The sequence below is a fragment of the Podarcis gaigeae genome (genome assembly GCF_964106915.1).
Source record: "Podarcis gaigeae genome assembly, chromosome: 1".
Classification (NCBI taxonomy): domain Eukaryota; kingdom Metazoa; phylum Chordata; class Lepidosauria; order Squamata; family Lacertidae; genus Podarcis; species Podarcis gaigeae.
This window is the reverse complement of record NC_139678.1, coordinates 61140533-61162730: the sequence shown is the minus strand read 5'-3', so window position 1 is coordinate 61162730 and position 22198 is coordinate 61140533. Positions and strand designations below refer to the sequence as shown.

Genomic DNA, 22198 nt, shown 5'->3' with positions numbered 1-22198 from the left:
AACTTTCTTGTAAATGGGCTTTTCTCTGTTCACACTTTGTCCTGAGCTCAATAGGAGCTGTTTATTTTACCTGCAAGCATACAATGTCTAACAAATGGCTTTTAATGGTGCCAGCTGATGCCCTGATATCAGATTATTTAATTTACATGAGGTAAATAATCTTTCAAAAGTGATAATATACATGAGAATGTTTTACAACCTTATACCTTGCTGCTGTTCATTTAACTGCTTGCCAGTGAGAAAGAAAACAATTGAAGCATCTATGTCTGGTATTCAATGAACTTCTTGCATACCAGTATGAAACACTGATCACAATTTACCTATTTCATATGGTCATGAAATCTTTAAAATATGCATCAACACCCCCACCTACCAGGAGTTTCCTGCTCAGTTTAACGAAGAAATTCTATTTCTACTGAAATCAATGGAGAAACTCAGACCTGTTCTTTGGAACTTCCTCCTTTTGCAAAACTGGTTGTTTTCCATGGCTTCAAAATTTCCATACATTTACATAAAGAAGAGCTTTATGTGCACAGTGGAGAGTCCAAACAGCTTTGGATCATAGACCATTCATTTATGAGCCCAAATTATTTCACCATAATCCACCCCCAAGTGTGCTTAGAATGGCAGCTTTGAATTTTTGTATTCCACTATGTTGAGCTTGTATTCATGAATCTAGTAGTATATGTAAATTGAAATTTGTATGTTGAACATGCAATGTTATTTGCATACCTTGTTGAGTCATTGTGTAAACTGCCTTTGAAGTACCATCACATGGAACTCATTCTAATTCTCACATGCAACCTATACTTGATGCTTCTGTCACCGACTACCAAATATGCATGTGTGAACTTATGCTTAGGCTTTTGTCTTAAGCCCATTTATATAGAAGACAATTCTGTGAAGTCAGTCTGCGAAACACTAAAAAAAATTAAATTTGGCTAAAGAAGAAACTTAATATCTTCTTGATTTACAACTACATCTCATTAGATAGAAAGGAGGGGAAAACTGAATTAAATTTCCTTTGAAATGTGTCTGAAACATATTGAGGTACATACACTAACCAGCAAGCAATCTCTCTCTAGCACACTTTATTTAATAAACTTTACATTTCACTTGGCTATAGCGAAACCTCTATGTGGTTTACAAGAAATATTGTTAATTATCAACAAAAACAGTTTATATTAAACATGTCAATATGTCTGGATAGGCTTGCCTGAACAAAAATGTTTTAAGCAGGCACTGAAAAGTGTACAGCAAAGGTGCCTATGCAATGTCAAAACGCAAGGAACAGACATAGCACAAAGGAATTGAGTTTCCATTGTGCAATATCTGTTGCAGAACAAATCCTTAGAGAAATGATTTGTGTTTCTAAAGCAGAATGAAATCTACTTTGTGGCAAAGGAATTAAAACTGCCTGGAGAGAACACATAATAAATCTGATTCAAACCAGCTCTACCAAGAGACTTGTATCATTCTGTTGCTCTGAACATGTTGTTCTGTACCTACAGACCTCCCTGCCTTTGAGTGTAATGAACACTCTAAACTGGACGAATCTGAGTACAGTGGTACCTTGGTTGTCAAATGGCTTGGCTCCTGAACAAATCGGCTCGCGAACCCTGCAAAGCTGGAAGTGAGTGTTCTGGTTTGCGAACGTTTTTTGGAAGCCAAATGTCTGACGCGACTTCTGCAGCTTCCAATTGAGTGCAGGAAGCTCCTGCAGCCAATCGGAAGACTCCCAGAACAGATTAAGTTCAACAACCTAGGTACTACTGTACCTCTCCTCTCTCATAGCTACAGAGAAGTGTTTAGAAGCTTCTGTTTCCATTTTGAATTGATTGTAGATTTCTGTCTCACTCAAACCTGGACAAATGGTAGTTAATTTCAACAATGATGAAATGAAACAAGCCACAGTTTATGAAGTTGGCTTGTTTTGTATAACCATACTATACTCAAGATTACAGTTAGGGTTCAGACAACAGAATAAAACTATGGTTAATCTAAACCAGAAGTGGGATTTTACAGTCTCCTCCAGAGGAGAGGGGAGGAAGTTCATGCATGACTCGGGTTTGCAAAGGCTCATTCTCACAATGCTAAACCAGGGCAGTTCCATAAAGGTAAAGGTAAAGGTACCCCTGCCCGTACAGGCCAGTCTTGACAGACTCTGGGGTTGTGCGCCCATCTCACTCAAGAGGCCAGGGGCCAGCGCAGTCTGGAGACACTTCCGGGTCACGTGGCCAGCGTGACAAAGCTGCATCTGGCGAGCCAGAGCCGCACACGGAAACGCCGTTTACCTTCCCGCTGGTAAGCGGTCCCTATTTATCTACTTGCACCCGGAGGTGCTTTCGAACTGCTAGGTTGGCAGGCGCTGGAACCGAGCAGCAGGAGCGCACCCCGCCGCAGGGATTCGAACTGCCGACCTTTCGATCGGCAAGTCCTAGGCGCTGAGGCTTTAACCCACAGCGCCACCTGCGTCCCCTCTAGGGCAGTTCCATACTATACATGTAAAGTGAATTCAACATTTATTTAAAGCATATGGCTTCCTCCAAAGGATCACAGAAATTGTAGTTTGTTAAGAGCACTAAAAGTTGTAGCTCTGTAAAGGGGAAACCACAGTTCCCAAGATTCTTCAGGAAAGTCATGCGCTCTAAATGTATGGTGTGAATCTACCTCAAGACACACAAATAAGCCATGGAATTCCATGACACTACTACTACCCTGAAGGACAGAAGAAATAAATAAATAATGTAAAACTGGTTTTTTGTGCGGAAATAACCACATCCTTCTTTAGAATGAAAACTTGTTTGCTGAGCCACATTTGAACCCAACTTTGGTTTGGTTTGTACTTTAGTTCCCCTTGTTAGTGACAAAGACTTGCATAATTAAAGTCTTTCCTCAGGCCAAAACATGAGGTGAGAGGCTTTCAAATAGATCATCCCAGCAGAAGTTGTGTCATGTGGATCTGGTTTAAGTGCCCTCTGTTTCTCCAATTTCTGATTTAGTCACTGTATCTCTTTGCTTGATATTTGTTCCTTTTCCTCATTTGGTTTTCAACATCCTGATTCAGAGCAAATCTCTTAATATCCTCTCCTAGTTCAACATACTGTGTGGAATCTTGTGCACACAGAAGCACTGCTGAAGCAACAGAGGTATCCACTAATGCAAGAAGAGGGGATTTTTGCTGATGCCTCTTCCTCTGCACAATTTATTTTGTTTGTGTGTTTCAAAATTGTTGATATATGCAAGCTACTTTAAAATAAACAAAATGGTGGTATATAACACCAGCGAAATTAGCTAAAATGTATAAAACAGATAATAAATGTTGGAAATGTAAAGAAAAAGAGGGTACCTTTTACCTTATGTGGTGAGAATGCAAGAAAGTGAAGGACTTCTAGGAAATGATTTATAATGAGATAAAAAAAATGTTGAAATACACATTTGTTAAAAAACCAGAAGCCCTTGTCTTGGGTATGGTGGATACAGAAATTCGTAAGAATGATAAAAAAATGATTTTATGTGATAACTGCAGCAAGGATACTATTAGCCCAAAGATGGAAACAAGAAGAAATACAAACTAAAGAAGAGTGGTAAGAGAGATGGCAAGACTAACAGGGGAAATTCAGGACCAGACCTTCCTAAAGGAATGGAATATGTTTTTGAAATATTTGGAAAGCAATTGTAATCAATTGACATTGCTTGTAGGGTTAAAAGAAGATTTGTAAGGAGTAATTTATAAATTGTGAAAAGAATTAAGAATAGATGTATTGGAAATTTGAGTTTATAGCAATAATTATAGTAACAAATTGCATAATTAGAAAGGCTTTAGAAAACCATCAGTCGAGGTTGAAGGAAGTCTTAGGCTGTGATAGCCAAAAACTTTGAAATGATGTTTAAAAGGATGTTATGCTGTGTAAAAACCAATAAAAAATTAAACAAAACAAAATAAAATAAACAAAATGAATTTGAAAATTCTATCTGAGATAATCTTGGGGACCAAGCGGAATAAAAATGAGATAATGAGTTACTGTATCTAATGCAATACAGTTTTGTAACTTTCAAAAGTATAAATCCATAGATCCTTGTAGCAAATGTTTAATCTTTCACTCATATTATAGTTTCGGGTTGCACTCAAAATAAAGTAAGAGCTGGCTGCTGGCTTTACTGTGGCCTTGCAAAGGTCTTTTTCTTCTTCTAAGTATCCATTTTCAGTTTGTAATTGTCAGCACAATACATGTCAGGCTTGCTCCAAAGATGCTAAGTCTGGTCTTTCACATATCCTAACTTATAGTTAAGAAGAAGTCTTTGAACAGCAAACCACATATCACTGTGTAATTTCAAAGTAAAGCTATGGAAAAATTAGAGGCCCAAAGAAGTTAAATTTAGCAGAGCTGCTTTTTAGCATATGCCCCACCAAGCATTTTCATGCCGCAGGGGCATTTGCCATCTCGCCACATTCTTGGTCGTTCTAAAAATCCCTAGGTATCACAAGAATCCTGTTGAGAGAAGCTATATCATCACTTGGAATGTCAAGCTATAAAACTGGACCACACCTAAAGTATTGTGGCTTCTGGAGAGTGTGTTCTCTGGAACTATTTTATCAGCAATAGATAACAAGAAGAAAATACTGACCCCATCAAGAATTTCAGATAACAAAATAAGCATGTGATTTCTTTAAATATCATGCTTCTTTGTGCTCATGAGGTGGGGAGAGGTGATATTCACAGATTCCCACTTTGCTATGTACTGCATTTCTTTGCACAACCTACCACTTTGTTGCAAAGGTCCATCACACTTCTTTAGCAGATTGGCTGGGTACATAGGGCTTCAGAGGAAAAAGGAATTACCAAAAGCCCTTCCTCGTCTTTACACTAATGGAAGTATCCATTAGTGATGCAGGTGGCACTGTGGCTTAAACCATAGAGCCTAGGACTTGCCAATCAGAAGGTCAGTGGTTCGAATCCCCACGACGGGGTGAGCTCCCGTTGCTTGGTCCCTGCTCCTGCCAACCTAGCAGCTCAAAAGCACGAAGTGCAAGTAGATAAATAGGTACCGCTCCAGTGGGAAGGTAAACGGCGTTTCTGTGCACTGCTCTGGTTTGCCAGAAGCGGCTTAGTCATGCTGGCCACATGATCCAGAAGCTGTCTGCGGACAAACACCGGCTCCCTCGGCCAATAAAGCGAGATGAGCGCCGCAACCCCAGAGTCGGTCACAACTGGACCTAATGGTCAGGGGTCCCTTTATCTTTAAGTATCCATTGGATCAAAAAGCTTTTTGCAAGTGGAGTAATACAACTGAATACAATCCATAAAATGGCAACCTGAGACTAGTGGGAATTAATTTATTCAACTGTATCTGTTTTCAGCCAATAACTCTAAATATGTATAAGAAAGCCAAAGAAGATAGTATTTCAAAGGCTGTAAAGCATAAGAGTATACACTGGGGTATACGGCTGGGGAGGGCGGGATATAAATAAAATTAATTTATTATTATTATTATTATTATTATTATTATTATTATTATTATTATTATACACAAATTCCAGACCAGACAGCCAGACTGTCCCTTTCAGATTTCAATGAAAGTTTAAGTCCTCAAAGGGTAAAGGAAGGTTCAATCCAGTATTTATTGTAGTAGCATCTCTTGCAACTATGTCTTCACCACCTTGCATTATGTCTTTGCTTTAGTTACTTTCATTATTATAGATCACAAATATTTCATATACAGGAAATAAGTAATACTGAATTGTTTATTGTTTCCCCTTATAGCAACTCTGCAGCACGCACCACTTCTAGTAAAATATTGAATGAAAATATGAAAGCACTTCAATTCCTTGTCATTTGCAAGTGGATTGCGAGAGCAGGTCTTGCTATAGTTTTCAAGATCATGAATGACATCAGTTTGGAAAATAATGGCTAGCACTATGATATAAACCAATTCAAATCTCCCCACTGCTATAAATTCACTAGCAGGCCTTGCACAAGGTTTTTATCTCTCAAATTCAGTCCCTAATCACAAATATGGTTACAGTATTTCTGACCTAAACTACAGGATAGTTGTAAAAGTTAGTGAGATAATGTATATGAAGTGCTATGATTATGCTGAAGTAGTATATAATGACAATTGTATTGTTGAATACTGTGTACAGTAGGGTATACTTACAAATGTTAAATACATCTGATGTTGACATCTATTGTCATCAGAGTGATATGTTCTTCATATACAGCCTATGCCAAAGTGACAAACGTATTTAAACAATGTCTGTCACAATGTTTAAGCAGCTGTTACAGTATCAATGAAAGTGGAACAGCCAAAAAAAAATTGAAAAATGACCTCTGTCTTTTCAAACTCCACAGCTAATATTCTTATTTCAAAACTGAGAGTTTGTTTTTGTTTTTATGTGCTGTAACAAATGATGACAAAACAGGGTAGGAATAGTCCCTTCTTTTGGGACAATTTAAAAGCTGTGTGCAATAGCTAATCAGATCCCTAACTGGATCATTCCTTCATCTTGGTCACTTGATAACTGTTTCTTTATTTGACATCTTCAACATGTACATGTGGAGATTTGTGGCTGTGAGCTAAAGACATCATATACATACAAAAACAAGGTCATCCTTGTTTAGTCATCATCCCAAGAGAACGTTAATTATTTCACGAGAGATGCTCAACAAACTGAAAATACATTTTCCTAAGTACTGGTCTGGGAATACACATGCTATCCTATCTCTCAGTGTTGTTAGGAAGAGTATTGAGGGGTTAGCTACACGTTACAGACAAACAACCATGACACCCTAACCCCCTTGAGAACTCTCTTTGTCTAATCAGACCCCGCTCCAGATTTTTTCAGTGTGTCAGATATGAATACCATATGAATATGTTGCTCGAAGCAGAGCTGTAAAATGACTTCAAGTCACGAGGAGGGACTGACCTGCTCCACATCAGTTTAATAAAAGCTCTAAAAACTTTGGCTTTTGATTCCATGCTATCCCAAGGGGCTTTGATGATTTTTTACCTGTTTGTTAAGTTTATAGTGGTACAGTCAAACCTCGGTTGTCGAACAGCTCCGTTTTTTAACATTTTGGCTACCGAATGCTGAAAACCCGGAAGTTAATGCTCTGCTTTTTTAACGTTTTTCAGAAGCCAGATGTCCAACACGACTTCCGCTTGAGTGCAAGAAGTTCTTGCTACCAATCAGAAGCCATGCCTCAGCTGTTGAACATTTTGGAAGCCAAATGGGCTTCTGAAATGGATTACATTCCACAAGTGAGGTTTGACTGTATGTTTATTGTTGATTTTTGGATTAGAATTTTATTCTTTACATTATAGCTGCTTTGAACATTTTTAAAAATATGGTTGAAGTATTGGTCTAGGACTGGGGGGGGGGGAGGTTCAAACACATAAAGTCATGGCCCTTTTTTAAAAAAAGAAAAGAAAAAACTAGAGAAGTAATTGGAATGCATCTTACCCTTTTCTGCTTGCCATTTCTCTATTCCAAATAGTGAACAACAGTTTCCCCCATTAAAAACAAGCTATTTCTGAGGTAGAAGGAAAGCATCCATCAATGCTTCCTTTCTGCCCCCCTCCATATATACATGCATATGGCTACAGGGCTGTTATATGCATTAGTATATAAATAAAAGTTAGCCCCAGAGATACTATCAGTGCTTCCAGATGTGGACAATCAGCAGCACCCAATCATTCCTGGTCTACTTAAAGCTGCAAATGAAATAGCAACTCGGTTTCCAGACTTATGGAATCCAAGAAATATTCTGCATCCATGTGGGTAGCTCCCCTTTCCCCAGTCCCAAATTTCTGGGACTGTTACATGGACCACAGTGCAGGTGAAAAGTGACATGCTCGCCACCCCTTTGCTGCACTCGCAATAAGTATACGCCTTCTGCTGCAATTTGGGGCTGTGTAAAAGAAATAGATATGAAGGCAATATTATTTGGAAAGGGGATGGTGAAAACGATAGAAATGATTGTTAGAAAAGAGACAAAGCGTATGAAAGGAAATGGCTACAGCAAGCTACGAAAGACCAGCTGGCTCCAACAGTTGCACCATAAAACATCTATCCCTAGGGAAATTCAATACAGTGTTAAAGGAGGCATAATTTCTGAACATGGGGGCAGGGAAGGAAGTTAAGCAGGGGAAATATAGGAGCAGGGCACTTTGTTGACAATACCAAGCTAATGCTCTGTAAAAATGAATGAAAACAGTTGACTATTTCACAGTAAAAGCCCAGTGTGGAAACAGATTATATGTGAAACACTCTGAACTTGTACAAAAATAAAATCTATAAAACATTAGTAATTATGGCTATGGCTTATGCCTACCTTCCATTCTTTGCCTCCTGTCCCCCTCTGCACTCCTAGCCTGCTCTCTCTCTCCTGCATGCATGTCAGCTGATCAGTGAAAATTTGAAGCCTTTGAAGCTGAGGCCACACCCTCCTCTTCACAGGCCACTTTCAGAGAGTCAGGCTGATTATATTCCCCACTCCCACGGCCATTTTATTTTTCAGTGACTCAGTGTTCCATGGCTATTGGGAATGCTCTGTCCTCACTGGCTTTGGGAGGGAGGAGGAGTTTCTCCTTATGGTCTATCTATAGCTATATGGAGGCGGGAGGGGAATTGTACTTCTGCATCTCTTTAGATTCCCCCAAGTATGCTTGTGAGATGAGAGTGCTTTTTTATTATTGCTTAAGGGCTGGAGCTCATCCATGAATTTTAAAAATATTGCTTCAATATTGCTCAACTAGAGCACAGCTAGAGCCTTCATAGCTCACAATATGATCATGGATAATTTCAAAACCTATATGGTGGTGCCAATATAGGTATGTCATAATTGCAACTGAAATTGTAATTACTCTGGCTCATCTGCAAGAACATTAGTTTGATAAACAATAAACTAGAAACTTGGACTTCTGGATTACTGTGGAATGGCAGTGGATCATGAGCTGTTTTCTCCATGAATGGGGAGCTCGTCACGAGAGCCTTGGGGGAAGCACGAAGGTGGCATGCACCCCCCAAGTAAGCCCCATAAGACATAAGAGAATTAGTAATCGATTGGTTGCAATATCACCAACTTAATGAAGTGTTTAAGATGGATAAAAACAAAACCTCCCAGTTCGAAAGGGAACTGTTAGAAAATAAAACTACTGTAATTTCTAAAATGTATAAACTTTTATTAGACTGGCAAACAAAAGATGAACAGGTCAAATCGATTATGATTCACTAGGCGAAGGATTTTGGTTATAACATTGAATTAGCAGCATGGGAGAGATTATGGACAATAGGATTAAAAAAGACAGCCTGTTCGAAAGAAAACTATATGAAAATGATGTATCGTTGGTACTTAACTCCTAGTAAATCAGCTAAAATGTATAAATCAAAGTCTAAAACATGCTGGAAATGTAAAGAGAAAGAGGGCACGTTTTATCACATGTGGTAGTCATGTAAGATGATAATAGACTTCTGGGAAATGATAAATAACGAATTGGAAAAAATGCTGAAAATAATGTTTTGTAAAAAAACAACAACCCAGAAGCTCTTCTTTTAGGTATTTTAGGTCCAGAGATCCTGAAGGACCAGACAAAATTATTCATGCATGCAACCATGGCTGCATGGTTGATGTTAGCCCAGAGATGGAAAGATGGCACAACTCTGACCAAGAAAGAGTGGTAGATAAAACTGATGAATTATGCTGAGATGGCAAAACACAGGAAGAATTAGAAACCAGGAAGAGACTGACTTTAATAAAGAATGGGGTAAGTTTATTATGTATTTTAAAAAATACTGTAAACAATTACACACATTGGTAGGATTGACAGAAAACTTGTAGTAAAAATTCGAACTATGGAGTGATAAAGGATTTATAAAAATAGAGCTACGGAAGAGATGCAGAGGGGGAAATTATTATATGAAGATTCATGAAGGCGGGGAGGTAAGTCAAAGAGGATTTTATGTTTGTAGGTTTTTTTATTCTGTTTGTAAAATTGAAAATGCAAAAAATAAAATTTTAAGCTGCTCAATAAAATGAAGAAGAAGAAACCAGAAACTTGAGAACCATATGAAGGAGACAAAACAAAACTAAGAGCTGACTGAGTGAGAGATTATCTGGACAAATGCATGTTTCCCAACTTGCATTTGGCAAGAAAACAATTATACAGATAAATATAAATAGTGTTTGGGATGGTTACACTAGTAACTGGGTACACCGGGTTCGTGTCTCCGCTCCTCCACATGCAGCTGCTGGGTGACCTTGGGCCAGTCACACTTCTTTGAAGTCACTCAGCCCCACTCACCTCACAGAGTGTTTGTTGTGGGGGAGGAAGGGAAAGGAGAATGTTAGCCACTTTGAGACTCCTTAAAGGGAGTGAAAGGCGGGATATCAAATCCAAACTCTTCTTCTTCTTCTTCTTTAGAACAAAATCACTCAGATTATTTGTCTGTCCTCACCATGTCCCTGCACTAGCTTTCAAAACAGCAGGCAAAGAGCACAACTACCAAGTTTTTGATCTAATATCTGCACTAATCCTAAGATCATCTGTACCATAAGGCTGAGATATCCCTGACTCAGTTTCATTCACTGCAACTGAAAATCTTGCCCAAAAGGCTTAACAGTGAATGTGCACTTCTACTTGATGTGAGTCAGCGCCACAGCAAGGCTATATTTGGTCAGAACTAGCAACAAAAGTTTCCCTCCCCTTTCCCTGTAGGAAGTTGCTACTTTAGAACTAATGATTTTACATCAACATTGTGTCCATGAACTAAAGACCTCATTCTCAAATTTGTATGGGCAGGGTAAAAACAGACTTCAATATACGGTATATAATGGCAGTGCCTTAAATATGTCCCCGTTTTCACAAAACTAATCCAGATGCAAATACATTTCCTTCAGACTAGAATACTGACAGAGTGACTCAGTTTTAAAACTCAGTATTTTTCTACAGCAGAACAAACATGTACTTTGAATAACATGGAAGCAGTACTGTTTATTTGAAGGAATAGTAGTCAGTGGAAACTTGTCTGTTTCAGGTTCCTGTTTTTCTCTCCCTTTTCATAATGCCCACTGGATGATGACATCAGAATAATATATAGGGCTGGTTGACATGGTACCCAATTGGAAATTTCATGTGCCAAATCCACATCAAAGAACAGACATTGAGAGACCTTACCCCTCTTGTGCTCAACAGAACAGGGTTGAGCGTGTCTAGACTGTACAGCATGCTAATCTTAATAGATACAGATATAGCTGATGGTCTAAGGCAGATGTGGGAAGCTGACAGATTACTATCAGCAGAGATGACTGGACCTCAACAAGGGGGAAATTTATTTTGAAATCTGCCTTGGCCTCAACAGAAGAGGCAGCACTTAAAACATTGTAAAAATGCCATCTCACACCTATACATTTGGCTCATATTACTTCCTGACATTCACCAAGCTGCTGGAGAGGCTGCAGAGCATTATGCTTGAATCAACATATTATGGGGTGTGTGGAGGGGGGGTGAGAATGGTTCAATTCTGTGAGGAAGTATTTGTTGAAATAAAAACAGTTATTAGACAAAACACCTTGAAATGTCCAGAGCTAACCCTGCTCAATTTTTGTTAATGGGAGACAACATTAACTTACATTTCAAACCCCTAATAAGTCATCTTTTACTAGCAGCCAGGCTGATAATAAAAAGATACTGGAAAAAATCAGAGGGTGCTTCTTTGACAAACTGGTACAATAAAGTATGATAAAAAGCACTAATGGAAAAAGTGACTAATAAAATAAAAATGTTACAAGGTTCAAAGCATAAACATTCTTTTGCAACTGATTGGTACAAATTTATTATGTATACAGCTAAAAATGAAAAGAGAGGACGCCCTTCATACTATAAGACTTTTGGTTAGCATAGCTGTATGTTGCCTTTGATGCAAATAAATGGGACAGGAAGTGATAGCAACATGCAGTGTTAGAAACTCAAATATATAAGCGAGGTGCCAAGTGGCTCCTTAAACCAAGGTTACAGTCACCAAATTGCCATTTTTGGGTAAAAGAGCTCTAAAATCTTATTTTTCAAATGATGGATTGACTATGATTGGCTATGTGGCTAGTTGAGATGACAACCTTGAGCTAGGTTAAGAACTTTGAGAACTTAAAGAAGAAAAGTCACTTGATCCAGGTCCAGTTCATGAATATATTGGCCTTTTCTGACCACCTTTTTTTCTTAAAGGTGACTGAACCTGCTTAGGCTGCACAGAAAAAGCATTTTGGTTCCAGAAATTCATTCCGAATGTGCAGATGAAATATAACTGATAGAATTCTACAGGATGGGGTATTAGTATGTGAAAACAAACCAGATCCAATGATCCCCAGGCATGCACCTCCAGATGGTGGAGATGTCAGGCACCATCCTGGCACCCAGGCATCTTCACTTGGTTGCAAGTGGCCAAAAACCAGGTGCAGGGTGAGCCTGGCACCTGGCTAATTTCAAACACTGCTTTCACGATGCAGAACCATGAGACCTATTTTGAGATTGTTTATCCTGACCCTTCAATGGTCTCTGACTCGGAATATGACTTCTGTGGAACTTTTATAGCCGCATTTCTGGGCCTTGAAGGAATCAGAAAGCTATTGAAGTATAGCCATATCTCCTAGCCTTAAAGAGATATAAGAAGCAGGTAAAACAGCATTCCAGGGCATCTTTGGAGGCAAGGAAAGAGGCAATGGATGAATAAGTTAGGGAAGGGGGTGACTTTGGACCTAGGAAGTCGACAGTAGAATGAAAGCTAGAAGTGGGGGAAGAGTAGATAGGGAGTAGAGGCATCATTTGCTCACTTTGCTGAAAATCTCCTTGAGGCCCTTATTACTTTGCTCTTTTCAACTGCTTTCAGGCTCATCCTATATCAGTTTTTAAGGTATGTGGTTGAGGTCTGCCTTTCCAGGCTTTTCCTGGAAATTAGCATAGTCAACTGATGTGTTGCACTAGCACAAAGACACATGACTGAGAATTTGAACCCCTTTGCCTTCTCCTCTCCCCATGCAACCTGTGCATGCCCCATAAATCTGTTCTAGAAGATTGTGGGAGCCCCCAGAAAAAAGGGGTTCACAGGGAGCGAATAAGCTCCATTGCACAACTAAAAGTCATTGCTCTAGTGGAACTGTTTAATTGAATACCACTCATGGTCTCAGTTTCCACAAGAGTGCCTTGTCTGCTTCATTCTTTCACTACCTAACAGAGGGGAACTTATACTTCTGTGCAGTGCATGACTGAGAGAACACACCTGCATGTAAGTGATTATGTGAATGTGAATGTGTAAGTGTTGTGTGTATGTGTACACAGCAGAAAAATCACACATGAAGTATGCTGGTTATTACAAAAGACAGGATGTCAGAGCTGTTAGAACTCTGACTTCAGTTTTATTCAAAGATGACACCTATCCCAAACACAGTCTGGGATGCTATGGAATGCTTTAAAAAACTTTCAAGTCAAAGGCCACTGAGACAGAAAGTTCAGTGTGTTGGTGGTGGGAATGGAACCAGTGAACATCAGTACATTTCTAGCTTGCATTATGTTTTAATAATGGGTTCCTTTAATGATTAAGTAATGATGGGGGAAAGATGCTAGGCAAAAATTGATGCAATGGATTTTTTCCTGGCTTAGTAACTGCTTTGGGAATGGCATCAACTATGCACTTTGTAAATATTCACTTTAGCTTAGTCATAGCAATAACTTCATCTCAGACACTTACGAGAAAAATACTCCAACTTGGAAGTCATTATGAAAGTGCTTAGTAAGTCTATTTTAGGCAGTATTTAATTTACAAAATAATGTTTTCCAGCATGATGATAACACCACACTCTGACTTTCACATTATATTGGTTCACTTGATCTATCTTATAAAAGGGAATGAAAACTAAGGATCTTGAAAGAAGGGATGAAGCGTTCCCTCCCCCAACCCTAGATTTTACTGTCATTTTTTTAGTTGACTAGTAGTATGCACATACACACACCAGAACTTCACAAACACAAAAATACATTATTCACTTCTCTACTGCTATGACCCGGTTGTCATAGCTGCCACCAAACAACAACAAAACAACATGGCTTTCCACTTCCACACTCAGTTTCTCTCCTTCCTCACCCCAGCCAATTTCGTTATTTCCGTCTTTTAGACTACAGAAGGACCTGCCAGGCATACTGTCCTATTCTCTTCTTTGTCACCACTCCGGGGTAACGAAGATGGTACCTGCAGCAGCATTTTTCTTTATTGCTTTACTGAATGATGCCACCCTCCATTGTCACGACAGCCCAGCCTGGCAAGCATATGAGGATTGGCGGAGGCTGAAGCCAAGGAAGGAAAGAGGTGGCAGCAACCAGTCCAGAGCTCAACAGCGAAGCACTGAAGAAGGACCTGCAGGAGGTGCTAGTATTTTCATTTGCCTCCCAAAGCCACCAGAGTTGTTTGGGGAGGAGGCAGAGGTGCCCTCTAGTCTTGGGAAGGACCTGCATCCATTCCCCAGTGCCATGTCTAGCTTAGCTATAGTATCCATTCCATTTCACCTTGAAGTGAAAGTCCTGCAAGTATCAGTTCAAAGGCAGTGACATAATTTCCAATTTGCATATAATGAAGGCAAGAACTACCAGGGAAATAATCAATAGCATCTGGTGGAGTGGAGCTGAAACTTCCCCTCCAGCGCTAGCATCACTGCAGCTTACCTGGGCGGGGCAGGGCGATATCAAGGTTGGGCTGTTTTACAGCCTCCATCAGCGGCCACAAACACCCAGCCTCATCACTACCCTGCCCTGTCCATCCAAGCACTGGTGTCAGGGGGTGCCTCCAAGCTACACCACACCAGTCACTACTGGGAGTAGTTTTACAGCATGTAGAAGAGGAGAAACATCCAGACTCTAACTTGTGTTTAAAACTTTTGTAGTAATAAGGCCCAAAACTTAGTATCGGTGAAAGACAATTTGCTCATACGCCCTCTGTTGTTGCACCATTGGGAAACCAACTCCTGCCTTCGTCTATGGCTTCGTAATGAAGCAGGTTTTTTTCTCATGCTGGGTCAACCATGCCAAAGGTGCTTTTAGGGTCATGTATGAAAATATTCTTTGCCTCTATTTCTTCTCCTTTACAGGTCTATTTTTCACAGGTTATGTGTTATGTTTAACAAAGGTAGCCTTGAGAACCAAATCATGTTTTGAAGAGGCTCTCAGTTTCACAGAGCAGAGCTGTTTCTTTTGAATTACAATGCAATGCTCAAAACGCGGCAGGAAAAGTTCATTTGGAAAGCTAACAAATAGTATAATCCACATTAGGGCAATACCCATGTAGGCTAACCCAAATGCCAAAACCGTTGTGCAAGTTTTCAACTCAAAAGCTTGCACGCTATTTTGGGATATATTGGCTGGCTTGATTAAAGTGTTACCTTAAGATAGAATGTTATTTTTTCCTTATGGGCCACCTTTATTTTATTTTTGTTTAGAACAGAGATCACCAAACTAGTTGGTAGCCCTAAGGTATTTTTGCAAAATCACTAGTTCTTGCATTTTGCAGGGGGAAGATATTTTATTTTATTTTTGCAATGGTAGGCACTTCCTTCACTCATGAAGCGCCTTTTCTGAATGTGTGTGTGAGGGTTCTCAACTATGCTCTCTGTGTGACTGAGAGACATACACTTGGGCAGACAGAGGGGGAAATGTATGTGAGAGATAGAGATAGAGAGAGACTTTTGCATGTGTGTCTGTGGTCTATATGTGTGTAGTGAGTGTACGTGTGTGCTGTGGTGTGGTGTGGCCAGCTTGTATATTTTTCCTGGTACAGGGGCATGCTCTCTCTTCTTAGCGTGAGTGTGTTCAGTGGGTGGGTGTGATCTGAACAATCAGGGCCAGCAGGACATATATGACTGCCCACAGCAAGGATGGAGGGAAGGGAGCAGCTATTATTTTGTGTTATGCCATGCTCCCTATAGCAGCCACTTTGAGAATGGCACCCATAAAGGTAAAGGTAAAGGGTCCATTAGGTCCAGTCGTGACCGACTCTGGGGTTGCGGCGTTCATCTCGCTTTATTGGCCGAGGGAGCCGGCGTACAGCTTCCGGGTCATGTGGCCAGCATGACTAAGCCGCTTCTGGCGAACCAGAGCAGTGCACGGAAACACCATTTACCTTCCCACCGGAGTGGTACCTATTTATCTACTTGTGGCGCTCATCTCGCTTTATTGGCTGAGGGAGCCAGAGTACAGCTTCCGGGTCATGTGGCCAGCATGACTAAGCCACTTCTGGAGAACCAGAGCAGCGCATGGAAATGAATGGCACCCATAGAACTTTGAATTGTGTCTGCTGGTCCAAAAAGGTTGGCAGCTTCTGGTGTAATAATAACAGCTTTCAGAAAATGATATGAAGGCCTTTTTTTAAGAAGGGGAAAATTACCTGTAAATAATGGCAATCAGCCTTAGCTTCATTATCTCTGATGCAGTCTGGTGAATTGGCTGTTGGAACAGTGTTGGGGGCCCCATGGTCTCAACAAGGCCTCACTCTCTCACCTTTCCCCAACGGTGCCAGATGCAAAACACCGCACCTTCCCATCTTTCTGGTCAAAGCTTTGGGTGACATAGGCGTATAATGTGGCCGTCCTACGATCTGCTGAAGGAAGGACCCTCCCGTAGAAAACTCCTGGCGACAGAGCCTTTCGGTTTGGTTCAACCCCTAGGAACGACTTGAAGAGGCCTCTGGAGCCGGAGTGGACTGTGGAGCCGCTTCCCTCTGAGGAAAGGAGGGAGCCGCCCTCCCTCCTTGCACGGCCGCCTGGGAATTCCGCTAGCCTCGCTCCTTCTCGCCCACCCGAGGCGCGCCTTTTTCTCCGGGCTCACCCTTCCTCCCCACACCGCAGGTGCCCACATGGAAAAAGTGAGCCTGAGGCGACGCATTTCAGCCAAACACCGGGCGGCGGAATGAACAGCCGCGGCCAGCCCCGCCCGCCCGCCCAGAACCAGGCCGGGATCCTCCACCTCCCAGCGACACCCGGCCCGGTTTTGTCGGTCTCGGGGTGGGGAGAAGCTGCGCCTTCAGCACCGGACAGGGAGCGCGAGCAGGGCAAGGGAAGCCCCGGGATTCCCAGGCACTTGCCCAAGCGCCGCCTCAGGAGCCGGAGTGGAGAAAGGGAAGTTTTTCCCCGGGCAAACTGGCGAGCGACCAAGACACCCCCCCACGCGCGCGCGCGCCCCGCTTCCCTCCCAGTGGCTTTACTCACCGTCATTGGCCAGACCCATCTCGATGAGGGTCTCATCCTTCTTGCCCACTCGGTTCATGGCTGCTCGGGAGAGGCGGGCGCGCAGGCTAGCCAAGCAGCCTTGCCCGCTAGAGAGAGCCAGTGTGTGGGAAGAAGGGGGGTGGGGAAGGCGGGCGGGCAGAGCGCGAGTGCGCCGCCCCCAGCCTTTCCTCTCTCTCGCTCTCTCTCCACCCTCGCCCGCCCACCGCTTATCTCTTCGTCATGGAATCCCAGAGGGGCAGCGGACGACCTAATTAGAGTTCGCCGGCAGAGCTCAAGGAACGGGTGGGAGGGAGGGCGCGCGCGAGGAGGTGGGGGGCAGAGGTTGAATTGCTTCAAGGGGAGGCGCCTCGTGCGGCCCTGGAAGCTGAGGAGGGGAGGAAAGGGAGGGGGCGAGAATGCGCGAGTCGGGGTCTGCGCGCGCTGCCAAGGTTCGGACTCGGGTTACTCCTGCGGATTGCGTCACGGGGGAGGGGGGAGGCGCCGAGGCTTTGCTCCTTGCGCTGTCTCACACTCTCGAGCTCCACACCCTTTTCCTGTTGAGTCTTTCGGCGCTGATGCTGCTGGCTGTTCTCTTCTCACACCCACGTGCTGCATTAGGAGAGAGGCATTCTCAAGAGTATAGTCACCCGTCTTCCACCCCCTCCTCTTTCACAAAGGCGAATATTTTTCACTTCCACTTGAGTGTTATTATATTTTTATTTTTACGGCCATCATCAAATATCTCAAAGGCCAGATGGAGGAAGCTTGTTTTCTCCTGCTCCGGAGGGTAGGACCCAAACCAATGGATGCAAGTTACAAAGAAAGGAGATTCCGACTAAACACCAGGAATAACTTTATGACAGTAGGAGCAGTTTGACAGTGGAACGAACTCCCAGGAGAGGTGCTGGAGTCTCCTTCCCTGGAGGGTTTTAAGCAGAGGTTGGAGGACCATAATAATTTAATAATAATAATAATAATAGTAATAGTAATAATAGTCATACTCTGCCCATCTGGGCTGGGCTTCCCCAACCACCAACCAACTGTCATGGATGATCAACTTGAGGTTCCTGCATTGCAGGGGGTTAGACTAGATAACCCTTGGGGGTCCCTTACAATTCTGTTATCCTGTTACCAACACCACAAACAGGAGGCTGTCAACTTCAAAGAAGAGAGGGAGAGAGAGGAAAGTCACCATAAGAACAAAAAGCAGTAGCGTAGCGTGGGTTGTCAGCACCCGGGGCAAGGCAAGTAATTTGCGCCCCCTAACCCATGGATTTGCGTCCCCTAACCTGTGGATTTGTGCACCCTAACCCTAACCCCCAGATGTTGCGCCCGGTGCGGCCAGCCCCCCTGCACCCCCCACGCTACACCACTGACAAAAAGCGCTGCTGGATCAGGCCCAAGGCCATCTTGTCCAGCATCCTCTTCTCACAGTGGCCAATCAGATGCCTGTGGGAAACCAAGCTGGAAATAAACACAAAAGCCCTCTTCTCTCCCATGGTTTCCAGAGACTAGTATTCAGAGGCATGATGCCCCTGATTCAGTTTTCTCACACCAGTCAGAATATGTGAGGACCATGTGTGCCATCCTGGGGAAGGATAAGGAAAATAAAAAGAAAGGATCTGCATCTCCTTCCCCCCCCCCTCTTTACAGTCCCCCTCCCCTCAGAATTTGCCTCCACCCTGAAGCTGCATTTCCATCACTGGTTCAACACTTTTATAAATTTTATTACGGTATATAGCAAGCTAGTTCAGTATTAAAAGTTTTGGATGCATTTAACAAGAGAGCCAGAATAATTTGTGCATGGTTTCAAACAATAAAATGATCTAATCATGAATAAGAAGCACTATCACAGTAATTTCTTAAGTCGAATAAATTCCAGTGAAGTCCACTTGACATATACTAAATTTCTATTAATGTCTTCCCCACATTGGTCTCTACAGCAGACACTGCAACCGTCCAACAGTTTGACCTCACCCCCAAATGTACACTCCTCCATTGTCTCCCAAGACAGACAGATGCCAACAATTGTTATGTATGTATGTATGATTGGCCTTGGTATTATCAGCACATGTATGCAGCAGCAACACATGTGTATGTTGGATTGTCACAAGTAGTCTACAAAATGATTTATAATATATTAAATCACCTATAAAATTACTCACTTGTTCACATACCTGTTCCTTTTATAGGACCACCTCTCTCCATATGAACCTATCTGGACCCTGAATTCATCCTCTGAGGCCCTTCTTTGTGTGTCTCCTCCAAAAGAGGTTTGGAGGCTGGCAACTTGAGAATGGGCCTTTTCTGCTGTGTCTCCCCGTTTGTGGAATGCTTTCCATAGGGAAGCTTATCTGATGCCTTCATTATACATCTTTAGGTGCCAAGCAAAAATGTTCCTCTTCACCCAGGCCTTGGGCTGATTGACATCCAATGCCCTTTCAAATGTGTTGTGGGAGGGTGCATTATTGGTTTTGTCTATATTTTCATTATGTATTGTGTGTGTGATTTTTTATATTGTGCTTTTATGTCGTGAACCATCCTGATATAGAATCATAGAGTTGGAAGAGATCACAAGGGCCATCAAGTCCAACCCCCTGCCAAGCAGGAAACACTCCTGACATATGGTTGTCAAGCCTCTGCTTAAAGACCTCCAAAGAAGGAGACTCCACCACACTCCTTGGCAGCAAATTCCACTGTCGAACAGCTCTTACTGTCAGGAAGTTCTTCCTAATGTTTAGGTGGAATCTTCTTTCTTGTAGTTTGGATCCATTGCTCCGTGTCCGCTTCTCTGGAGCAGCAGAAAACAACCTTTCTCCCTCCTCTATGTCACATCCTTTTATATATTTGAACATGGCTATCATATCACCCCTTAACCTCCTCTTCTCCAGGCTAAACATGCCCAGCTCCCTTAGCCATTCCTCATAAGGCATCGTTTCCAGGCCTTTGACCATTTTGGGTGCCTTCCTCTGGACACGTTCCAGTTTGTCAGTGTCCTTCTTGAACTGTGGTGCCCAGAACTGGACACAGTACTCCAGGTGAGGTCTGACCAGAGCAGAATACAGTGGCACTATTACTTCCCTTGATCTAGATGCTATACTCCTATTGATGCAGCCCAGAATTGCATTGGCTTTTTTAGCTGCCGCGTCACACTGTTGGCTCATGTGAAGTTTGTGGTCAACCAAGACTCCTAGATCCTTTTCACATGTACTGCTCTCAAGCCAGGTGTCACCCATCTTGTATTTGTGCCTCTCATTTTTTTTGCCCAAGTGCAAATTTTGTTTAACATTTCTCCCTGTTAAAATTCATCTTGTTTGTTTTGGCCCAGTTCTCTAATCTGTCAAGGTCGTTTTGAAGTGTGATCCTGTCCTCTGGGGTGTTAGCCACCCCTCCCAGTTTGGTGTCATCTGCAAATTTGATCAGGATGCCCTTGAGTCCATCATCCAAGTCGTTGATAAAGATGTTGAATAAGACCGGGCCCAAGACAGAACCCTGTGGCACCCACTAGTCACTCTTCTCCAGGATGAAGAAGAACCATTGATGAGCACCCTTTGGGTTCAGTCAGTTAGCCAGTTACAAATCCACTGAGTGGTAGCATAGTCAAGACCGCATTTTACCAGCTTCTTTACAAGAATATCATGGGGCACCTTGTCAAATGCCTTGCTGAAATCAAGGTAGGCTACATCCACTGCGTTCCCTTCATCTACCAGGCTTGTAATTCTGTCAAAAAACGAGATCAGGTTAGTCTGACATGACTTATTTTTCAGAAATCCATGCTGACTATTGGTGATCACAGCATTCCTTTCTAGGTGCTCACAGACTGTTCGCTTAACGATCTGCTCCAGAATCTTCCCTGGTATTGATGTCAGACTGACTGGGCGGTAATTATTTGGGTCCTCTCTTTTCCCCTTTTTGAAAATAGAGACAACATTTGCCCTCCTCCAGTCTGCCGGGACTTCGCCTGTTCTCCAGGAATTCTCAAAGATGACTGCCAGTGGTTCTGAGATCACATCTGCCAGTTCTTTTAATACTCTTGGATGCAGTTCATCTGGCCCTGGAGACTTGAATACATCTAAACTAGCCAAGTATTCTTGTACAATCTCCTTATTTATTCTGGGCTGTGTTTCCTCTGCTGAATCATTTGCTCCAAATTCTTCAGGTCGGGCATTGTTTTCTTTATCGGAGAAGACTGAGGCAAAGAAGGCATTGAGGAGTTCAGCCCTTTCTGTGTCCCCTCTTTGCATTTCACCATCTTCTCCTCTGAGTGATCCCACTGTTTCTTTGTTCTTCCTTTTGCTACAAACATACCCATAAAAGCCGTTTTTGTTGCTTTTAACCTCTCTAGCAAGCCTGAGTTCATTCTGTGCTTTAGCTTTTCTGACTTTGTGTCTACATGTGCTGGCTATTTGTTTGAATTCCTCTTTGGTGGTTTCCCCCCTTTTCCATTTTTTGTACACATCCTTTTTTAATCTTAACTCAGTTAAAAGTTCTTTAGATAGCCACCCTGGCTTCTTTAGTTACCTTCATATCTACGGTTGAAGAGCAGTATATTGATTTAATTAACAACAACAACTACTTTTTGGGGCTCCATGATCACTGTCAGCAGTCACGAAATTAAAAGATACCTGCTTCTTGGGCAAAAAGCAATGACAAACCTAGACAGCATCTTAAAAAGCAGAGACATCACCTTGCCAACAAAGGTCCGTATAGTTAAAGCTATGGTTTTCCCAGTAGTGATGTATGGAAGTGAGAGTTGGACCATAAAGAAGGCTGACTGTTGAAGAATTGATGCTTTTGAATTATGGTGCTGGAGGAGACTCTTGAGAGTCCCAGGGACTGCAAGAAGATCAAACCTATCCATTCTTAAGGAAATCAGCCCTGAGTGCTCACTGGAAGGACAGATCCTGAAGCTGAGGCTCCAATACTTTGGCCACCTCACGAGAAGAGAAGACTCC

The 22198-nt window shown here is 42.3% G+C and overlaps 1 protein-coding gene across 11 annotated transcripts in view; it reads right to left on the bottom strand.

Moving 5' to 3' along the window:
* ANO5 (anoctamin 5) overlaps positions 1-17774 on the bottom strand; it is a 68982-nt gene extending 51208 nt beyond the window's left edge. For 8 of the 11 annotated variants that reach the window (XM_083749984.1, XM_083749987.1, XM_083749988.1 and 5 more), the window contains exon 1: positions 17244-17552. In XM_083749984.1, coding sequence (XP_083606110.1) covers positions 17244-17301 — 58 coding nt within the window. In that variant the 5' untranslated portion in view covers positions 17302-17552. Of the gene's footprint in view, positions 1-17243 lie in introns of all 11 variants that reach the window. The other 3 variants (XM_083749985.1, XM_083749986.1, XM_083749992.1) reach the window with 2 other exon arrangements.
* Positions 17775-22198: the final 4424 nt, after the last annotated feature.